General features: G+C 46.8%; 1 protein-coding gene across 1 annotated transcript; it reads left to right on the top strand.

The window, feature by feature from the left end:
* Positions 1-677: 677 nt before the first annotated feature.
* LOC133901157 (U-box domain-containing protein 45-like) lies at positions 678-3,782 on the top strand. Its single transcript, XM_062342427.1, has 3 exons — positions 678-1,435; positions 1,552-2,494; positions 3,264-3,782. Exons 1-2 carry the CDS (start codon positions 915-917, stop codon positions 2,447-2,449), a joined length of 1,419 nt encoding a protein of 472 aa, XP_062198411.1. The 5' UTR covers positions 678-914; the 3' UTR covers positions 2,450-2,494; positions 3,264-3,782.
* The last annotated feature ends 6,420 nt before the right edge of the window (positions 3,783-10,202 follow it).

The following is a 10,202-nucleotide window of genomic DNA, read 5'->3' as shown; positions in this document are numbered from 1 at the left end:
GTCTGTATGACCACTACAAGTCCATAACCATAAACAAGCCAATCCATCCAGTAAAGCACACCATTAAGAATCACTAGATGTTTTGAGCTCAAATCTAACAGTATTAACTGGCCTTTATTTTATTCAATAAGTTTGTTAGATCAGTAGTTCACAATTTATCGACATATATAGTCTTGTAAGGAAGTGTGTTTGGTTGCCGCATTTGTTATTCTAGTTTGGTACAGCGGATGTAGGCTCTTACATCTGCTTATATAAACTTATCTACTTGTTACCTTTATATGAGCAACCAATCATAATATTAACTTTTGCATCCGCTTATTTGATCTCAAATTTGGTCAACTAAACAGAAATTTAGCTCAAACTGTCTAAACAGATACAACAAAAATACTTTTCTTTTTAACAAATATAACTCTGCTCAATCTCCTTCTCTTCAACTTACATATACAATCCATATAGATAACCAATCACACCTAAAATGTCATCCGCTGATCTGGAGCAGCTAAAGTTGATAGCATTGCCCACAATTGTTTTTATCAGGCTTTCATTGTTCTTCCACTGCCGGATCCAACTGTAACTAGTCTGTCTGTATGACCACTACAAGTCCATAACCATAAACAAGCCAAGCCATCCAGTAAAGCACACCATTAAAGAATCACTAGATGTTCTGAGCTCAAATCTTACAGTATTAACTAGCCTTTATTTTATTCTTAAAAACAGCTTGTTCGACTGACCACATGGTCCCACCCGCTCAGTGCCTCTGTCCCTGCTCACTCGCTCGTTGCTTCTACACGTATAAACCGCGCATCCGTGCCGCGCCACGGCTTCCTCTGGACGCCACCCACAAGCGCCTCTCCTCGCCAAGTGTCGTCCGCCTCCGGCCAATGTGACTTGCGGCCGAAGCTGCAGCGGGCGCGATGGTGGCGAGGTGCGCGCACGCCGACGCCGGCGGGTTCCGGCTCTGGCCGATCTTCTCGGCCGCCGCGATGAGGAGGAAGGTTCTTGAGGTCCTGACGTGCGGCGGAGGCGGTGGAGGAGGGGGTTCTTGCCGAAGCCGGACCGCGTACCGGTCGCCGCAGCGGATGCCGAGGCCGAGGCCGCGGTCGGACAGGCTCGCGGAGCTGCTCAAGGCGGAGCCGTCGGAATGCGGCGACGACTTCAAGGCCGAGGCGGATGCGGCGTCGAAGAAGGTGGAGGCGCTGGAGGAGCTGAAGGGTGTGGTGGGAGCGCTTCAGGCCGGCAGCGAGTGTATGTCCCGCGTCGAGGCGGCGATGGCGGTGCGGAGGAAGGCCAAGGACGACGCCGGCGCGAGGGAGATGCTCGCGATGCTCGGCGCCATCCCGCCGCTCGTCGCTATGCTCGATGAGGGTGCCGGCGGGGAGGATATCACGACCGCTGCGATGTACGCGCTGCTCAACTTGGGGATCGGCAATGACACGTGAGTTTGTTTACGAGTCCATTTCCTGTTCTCCTCTGTTCTTGATCAGATCTGGTGCTTTCGTTCTGATTTGCCGAGTTGCTTGCATGTTCGTGCTCTGATTTGGTAATTCGCAGGAACAAGGCGGCGATCGTGCAGGCCGGCGCCGTGCACAAGATGCTCCGCATTGCGGAGGGCGGGGCGTCCGGCGCGCTGACGGAAGCCGTCGTCGCCAACTTCCTCTGCCTCAGCGCGCTCGACGCGAACAAGCCCGTCATCGGCGCGTCCGGCGCCGTCCCCTTCCTGTCTCGCGCGTTTGAGGGTGCGTCCACGGAGCAGGCGCGCCACGACGCGCTGCGCGCGATCCTGAACCTCTCCATCGCGTCGGCCAATGCGCCGCACCTGTTGGCCGCGGGGCTCGCGCCGGCGCTCGTGGCGGCCGTGGGGGACGCGTCCGTGACGGACCGCGCGCTCGCCGCGCTCTGCAACCTCGTGGCGGCCTGCCCCGAGGGCCGCCGCGCGGTAAGTCGCGCCCCTGACGTTGTCCCGTCCCTCGTCGACGTGCTCAACTGGTCGGACGAGCCGGGCTGCCAGGAGAAGGCGGCCTATGTGCTGATGGTCCTGGCGCACCGGAGCTACGGAGACCGCGCGGCCATGGCCGAGGCCGGCGCCACGTCCGCGCTCCTGGAGCTCACCCTCGTGGGCACGGCGCTCGCGCAGAAGCGCGCGTCCAGGATCCTGGAGATCCTCCGCACCGACAAGGGCAAGCAGGTCGCGAACGCGTCCGGCGTCGTGGCGACCGTGTCGGCGCCGCAGGAGCGCGAGTGCCGGGAGGAGACGGAGGAGGGAGAACCCGCGGACGCCGGCATGAGCGTTGAGAAGCGCGCCGTTCGGCAGCTGGTGCAGCAGAGCCTTCAGAGCAACATGCGGCGCATCGTGCGGCGCGCGCGGCTTCCGCAGGACCTCGCGCCGGCGTCGTCGGAGAGCCTCAAGGCGCTCACCGCCTCCTCCACCTCCAAGAGCCTGCCGTTCTAGGAGACCAAGCCAAACCCCAACAGGAACAGAGGCAAGAAAACGCAGGTAAAAAACAAGCTCATCGCCGTTCCTTCATTCACAGCTAAACAACGCCTGCAACTCAAACACTGTTTCGTTGCATCACTAGTTGATCACTAAACCACCATATCAACATTGATCTAGCATTTTGTCTATCAGTACAGTCACTGACTGTATCATTGTCTCAGTGTCTCGAAGGCTACTACTAGTACTAAACAAGAGGTCTAATCAACCATGGAAATTTCCATTTGTCCCTTCCAGACACAGCTCCACTAACCGACCAAACCAAAACTTGGTTCTTTAATCTTTGACCACTCCACCACCAAGTACAACAACCACAAGGAGTCTAATTTTGGAACTGTCCTAAACTACAACATCACCCATTTTCCACCTCGGAAACCGGGACGCCCAAGAAAGTCAAGAATCCTCTTCTTCCTCTTCTTCAGTTCTCCTCCTCGGCTTCGGTCGGCGCCACGCTGTGCCTCGACCTCGAGGGAGGCCACGGCCATTAACAGCAGCTTTGTTGCTTTGTGGCAAAGCAAGCTCGAGCCCCAACAGTTTGTGCCAAAAGCTCGAGACAGGTCATCACAACGCTCACTTTTGTACTACTCCATGTCTACTGCCAGTACTCCTATTTCTTGTTCCTGTAATAGATTAAACTAACCGGCACTCGAGTCCATGGAATAGATTACACTGAACACTATTCTATCTACTGCTGAACTGTTCTCTTGCTGCTTTCGAATTTGATGACGGAGCAGGCAGTAAAAAACTCCCTCTGAATCTGTCTTTGCTGCAGGGAAGAGAGAGACCAGGAGAGTGATGAGGAGACGACTTCGCTGCTGCACTGCATTCCATTGCATGCGTCGGAGACCGGGAATCTTTCGGTTGCCTGCAGCGGAGTAATGAGAAGATGGGTTCAGCTAATCTAGTTTATGCGCTGCTGGCTTGCTCGTCGCCCTTTTCTCGTGCCCGCTAATGGAGCCCACGTGCATGGATCGATCCAGTCGACAGGCAGAAGCTGGCCTTGAGATGTTCTCCTAATCGCTTTTGCGTTTGTTAATCGCTTCGAGTGTTCTTCTTTCGCTTTTGTATATGGGAATAGGGTAATCAGTTTAGTCATACTACATCTAGTGGTCAGTGTGTCGTCAGTCTTTAGGCGTGTGCACATGTTCTTGTGTTGGAGAGCGTGGTGGGGTAGTGGAGAGTTTTAGAAGAACTAGAAAGAGGATGTAGAAATTCATATTTTAACTTTGATGTTGGTGTCATTCATCATTTCATCTTTGCTGACCTGAAACGGTTACTTGTTTCAGCTTTATTCATGTTCGGATTGTGCATGTTAATGGTACCAAAGCAATTGTCCCTTTAACCTATGATACGCAGTAAAGGTAGATTTGGAGAGTACCTAGTAGTAGTAAAAGTTGAGAACGAGAGCATCTTACGTGCACCGATGAGTTGCATGCACCAACAGACCGACCGATGGATCTAGAATTGTCAATAGATTGTTGCAAACAGTTTGTTTGATGGACCTAATATTTACCAGCCGAACAGTCTATGGTCCCTCTCTAGCTCATAACCTTCGGTCGATCGGATGCTACAATGAGATTCATACACCGAAGGACCGACCAATTGATCTAGAATCGTCAATAGATTGTTGCAAACAGTTTGTTTGATGGGCCTAATATTTACCAGCCGAACAGTCGTACATATATACTGCACGCTCGATCCATGGACCACGCACACACTTAGCCAGTGATCATCATGTGGGGTTCTTGGATAATTGAATGGGGTGGGTGATCGGATAGCGTCAGGCTTGTTGGGACCGAAGACTAACTTGTGCTAGATGAAAAAGATGCAGTCGCAATCGACAAATATTGTTGCCCAGCTGTGCTTGGAAGGGCAATTTCCTATCCCGAACTGTCACTCACATGGTATTGCCAAGCAAGTCGACACTCCCTTTATGCTAAACATGCAAAATTGCAGACATATAAAATCAAATTTGGTAGCACACATAGTAACTGTATTATGGTATTGCAAGCAAGACGGCTGTTCTGTTCATGTTCTCCATTGCTAGCTCGACACACCAGCCACTGTGTGGATCGGCCCGATCATCGATCGCTTTTCGTACAAAGTTTTTTTTTGGGTCCCGGCAGATCTTCGTGGAGGCCAGTAAGATCTGTGCCCTCACTGTAGCTAGCTTCGGTTGGGACATTATGGTTGTATACGTAGGGCCCGTAGGGGTGGTACCTGGGAGCACCAGTGCAGCAGCCGGGCTGGGAGCGCGCGCAATCATGGACTGCGCCGGTGCGCCCCCGCGGCACGTAGGCTTTTGGTTCCGGATCGGCGGACGGTGGGGTTGGTGGCGGTTGAGCCGTCGGGCGCATGCATGGGAATCTGGGGCGGTGGCGGGGAGAGAAGCGGGCAAGCGGCTCACACAGGTAGGGGACAGGACACCACCGGCTCCGTTAGATTTTGGGCCATATATGTAGGAGCCACCGTTTAACTTATCGACGGTTACTAAGCGAATTTATCGGTTTTACCTAGCTACACAGTAATACAAACCGTTCGGTAATCGAGTTTTAATTTCAAAAAATTAAAGAATAATATCGTTTGTATCATATTGTATAGGCAGGAAGTTTGAAAAAAAAAAGTTGAAGCGTGTAACTCGTTTATTAAGTTATGTTAAGAAAAAGCTTAACATATATATATATATATTTTATGATGTATCTTAATAAGATCTTTAAAATTGATTTCACTTCATTTAGAATTTTATTAGTTTCTCCATAATTTTTACAAAGTTTACGAGCATAAAGTGAATATGTTTAGAAACAACACTGTAATTAACTTTTTCATATCTATCATTATTTTTCCTACATAAAGCATAGTATAAGTAAACTAATAAAAGTAGTTTCACTAATTTTGTAGGTGTGATAGATTAGTTATAAATTAATCTAGTTGCAACACATTTCACAATCCTGCATGTAACAATAACTATTTCATGATTTCATGTATTTTTGAAAGACATAGGATCACGTAAGAAGACTAACAAAATTGGTTTCATGATTTTTAGATTAGCAAAGAGTAAACTATGCATTTAACTTAGTTTAGCAAATAAATTTTCTCATAGAAAATAGTTAAATTTTTTATGAGTATAAATATTTTATCATGTAGATCATGTTACAAGAAAACCAACAAAATTTGTTTCACTTGATTTAAAGCTCTGATGAATTAGTTATTGATTTTACAAAATTAAGCCTTTTTTGGTTTTTTTAACTTCACTAAAATTCGAGAAAATCGCTCGATAAATCGCTAAAATCGAACGGTTACCGACAATGCAAAAAATTCAGAAAATACGTTCGATAAATCGCTAAATTTGGTCAGTTATCGTGCAAACCGACCGGTTACTGTTCAGTTGATTCAATCCGAATTCTCACCGAATTTTAAATTTAACTGTGTGAATTTCAAGCGGTTATCGTAATAACCGTGATTTTTCGGTTACCACCTAATCTCAGTTTTCGTGTTCTAAATGGTTTTGTAAACCTTGCTGTGGAGCTAGCAGGAGAGAGGATAAGAGTAGTGTGTATTGATTCGTTTGTCGACCACGCACGGGCGAGCGATCATATCTTCGTCGTCCCTACGTCTACAGGGCTCGGCGTTCGGTGCCTGCGTCCGGTCGGCGGTCGCCTTTGTCGGCCCGGTTTTTGGTTTTACATGCCTCTTGTGGTAGGCCTGCATGTGTGCACATCACAATTTGGAAGCCAGTGGACTCCTCGCACATCTTTCCGACAGGGAAAATTTTGACTAAAAAATTTTAAGAAAAAAATACCGAGCAAAAATTATGGAAAAAAAAATTATCGGGACACCAGTGACTCTTGTGGACCATCTCGAGTGGACTTCGACCAAGACTTGGGCTGTTGGAGTGGTGCGCGAGCACGCACGTCAAAGTGGATTTTCGGAAGCCAGTGCGCCAACAAAATGACGCCTCGACTGCTAAATATGAGGCAGGAAGCTGAAGTAGCGATGCAAGGTCGTATATATGCCACCGAGGATGAGAGGAAGACTCTGAATAAAACGGTGGCCAGATTTGGCCGATCTGATACCCGGCCGCCGTGTCCGGCTCGCTCAGAGCCTCAAACTCATCCTTCTGGCTAGCTAGCTTGGTCCTGCGCTTCACTCAAATCTCAACTATACTGTACACGAACTGCATTCAGCATTCATGCGCATTAAGATGCAGTGCAGTGCCGCTTATCAGCATTGTTGTGCCTGACGCTCTTCACTGCTCAGTCCTCACATCTTCAATCGACAGAAAGGGATGGGCCTTTACGCCTGCCTGTACCGACGGCTGGAGGAACGGTCGATCGGGCGTGCGCATCAGACACTGACTGCAGTACTGCACCATGTACGCGTGCACCCTTCTCCATGTTTACACTCTCGAATCGCGTAGATATCCTCCGATTTCTAGCAAGATCTTGGACTTGGTTGCTCGTGGGAGGAGAAGACGGCCGGGGAAAGAAGAGGAAAAGCCAACAGCCGCGAGCGCTCATTGCCTGGGCTGAGTGGGTGGGAGCAGGTCAGGGTATCTTCTGACGGAACGGCACGCCGTGACTCGGGTTCTGAATGACCATGCTCCGGTGACTCCCGTCAGCCGGCAGAATCATTTGCCGCGTGCAGCGCAGTCAAGAGGTTGGAACGAACTCGAGCACGTTTTTGAGTAGCTGAGGAGTTCAGGATGCTGAAAGCTGAAAACCTCACACTAGTTGCCCTCCAGACTGCTTCCATTTGGGGTGACCGTGTGAGTACGCAGATTTGGAGATGGCCTGCCCGCAGCAACGTAACAACATGTCGGCTATGTGTCTGCTTATCCAATGTGACTTAGCTTTTTTACATAATAGAATATAAAATATCTCAGGCTCTACATCTTAAGATGTATGTAGTTGTTCATTATACAACGTTTCAGTCTAACTGCAAATAAAGTTCAACAAAAAACCAAGACAGGCCTAGAAACACAAGTAGAAAAGCCTCAAGCACATAATCTATTGCTAAACTTCCACCCGTACTTAGCAAAAATCTCTATTGTTGTAGTCTCCAATTGCCTGCAGGCGCTGCGCATTTTGTCCTGGTATTCCACCTTTTGCACCAACGTCCAATATCTTGTCTAGTATATTCCTCTGAAAATTAACTGCACAAAAGAATTAACTTTTGCTTTTTCAAAAACAACATCATTCTGACCAAGCCAAATTGACCAACAGAGAACACTTAATCCCACCAGAATTTATTTTCTAAACTCTGAACCAATTATATTTAATCACGAACCAAACATGCTGGATACACTAATTGGTGATTTTAAGCTGAGCGTTATTTGTATCGCTCTCCGAATAAACCTAGCCAACTGACGGTCAAACAAAATGTGTTGAATGGTTTGTTTATTATTGTAGAAATAATATTTTTCACTACCTTTCTAGTTCATTTTAAACATGTTATCTTTTATCACATCTATACTTCTACATAAGAATATTATAATCTTGAGGGTAGTTTAAACTTCCACAGGTGTCGGTTATAATGGAAAATGTCGCTATCAACAACAGTTTTATTGATTAAAAAAAATCCGCTCTGATGTAATGACCAGATAAAAGCATCGGGATGTTCATTTAGTTGCGCCATGGCAACTTTAGCCACCAAACCCATCCATACCTCAAGATTATTTCCTAGTAGATCGGTGAATTGATATGTTTAGAGGGATAGAGGAAATGACATCTGCAACTGTAGAGCTCTTCTTATGTACTATATTATATAAAGAGGGATATTGCTTACTTAGTGTATTTGATCCCATCCATCTATCTTCTTATAAACTAATTTGTGTGCTATTTTGTAACTTGATTTTTTTTTAAAAAAAATGAGAAAAAATGGTTTAACACTCATTAGGTCTGACCAGAATTGTGAATCCACTAGATTCTTTTTCACTTAAGCACTAGTTTTGTTATCTAGATATTTGTTTCTAAGTAACTGTTGACATACTCCATCTTCATTAATAAGTTTGGAAAGGCATTTACTCAATAAACAAACATCTTCATTAATAAGTTTGAAAATCCATTTACTCAATAAACATTTATTCAAAATGTCAAGGTCTAAAATGCCCAACCCGCTTGGTCTATTGGTCTACAAAGGATATTCTATTTAGCTAATATGTATTTTCTTTAATGCTCATCATCTTGCAAAAAATCTAGATGTATATATAGCAATCCGTTTTTTTGAAAGTTCCTTTTAGAGCTTAAAAGAAGAATATTGTATGCTTATAATTTGATCTATGCATGCAAGTGAACCGTATACTTAGTGAAGACCATCTTTATACCCACGGTCATGTGTCGCCAGCCGCTTGACGCAAGCAATGATTCCAGTAGGAGTGTGCCTTAAAAGAGAATATTTAACTTTTTTCCCTCTATAATAATTCTCCACTGAGACCAATAAATAAAGTCTCCTGAGTCTATAAACTATGGACCAAATTATAAATTTGTCACTCTACTAAATAATAGAGTGACAAAAAATAAATGACCCTTTAAAAGAGGCTAGGGGCACAAGCCACACCCCAAACACACACAACGGCTGATGCTCCATGGATAGGGGGGGGGGGGGGAAGAACAGGAAGTGGAAGAGTGAGGGAGAGGTGGTGGGGAAGAAGAGATGACCTACCTAAGGCCATCTTTAACAGAGATAGTATCTGTACTTTTTTCTTTCTGCTACAGTAAAATACAGCAACTTTTGCACCATATCCCTCTCCAACGGAGGCAGTATCGAGCAAACAGTGATACAAGAGGTAGCTGCTCGGTGGTATTTTTGCGGCACGATACGGCTGCCTCTATTACTGTTCATAGCGTATGCACGTGGGTCTAGGAGGAGGAGTAGAGTAATGTAAGGTAGCTGTTGGAGTGAAAAAATAGGGAATGCTATAATAGTGTTAGTGGATGCTGTAATAGTATTATAAGGAATAGATTTTTAGAGTTTATATTGGAGATGGCCTAACCTTATTTTCTGTATCCGTGATGGGATGCCAGCGCGGGGAAAAGCTCTACATGTGTCCCTTCCCTGGTGTCCTTGGGTTGGGGAAACTTCGTGGAAGGTGTTCAAGCTACGACCTTGCTTAGCAATTACACCATATACAAACTTGCTTTGGCACTTGAAATTGTAAAACCAACTACAATTCTCTCTTTGTCTCTAAGCGAGGATGAGCTGCATCCACAAAGCGAGGTACAACATCGATTTGGCAATGGCAATGGCAATGGCAATAGGCCCTTCACAATTTGATGCTCGCAGCTAATCGGGTAACGAATTGACGTTAAAAAGAAGCTGCGCTCGACCTTTTAAAATGCCACCCGAACTCCCCCTCGCCTGCTGCATCGTGAGAAACACAGAAGTTAATCCGCATCACCTGCTTGCCTGTTGCGCCGAGGAGGAGTCTGATCAGGCCATCATGAACCTCGCGTGGGCTGCCTTCGCCGCGCTCATGGAGGCGATGGGGCCGCCGGGTTCCTCGGTGGATCCTGGTCCACCGTTATCCAGTGATGTAGAAGATCGTGCATTGGTATGCCGAGGGAGGTGGTGCCGGCGGAGACGATGCCTCGATCAGTGGCGGATATCCAACTAGGGAAATTAGGGCCATGGCCCTAGTCTCAGATCAGGTGTACCAGGTACTTGTATTTTTGATATCCGAGAAGTCCCATTGAGCGGCCTTAGTCTCTGGGCC

Source organism: Phragmites australis, chromosome 20 (genome assembly GCF_958298935.1).
Source record: "Phragmites australis chromosome 20, lpPhrAust1.1, whole genome shotgun sequence".
NCBI lineage: Eukaryota > Viridiplantae > Streptophyta > Magnoliopsida > Poales > Poaceae > Phragmites > Phragmites australis.
This window is presented reverse-complemented; position numbering and strand designations above follow the sequence as displayed.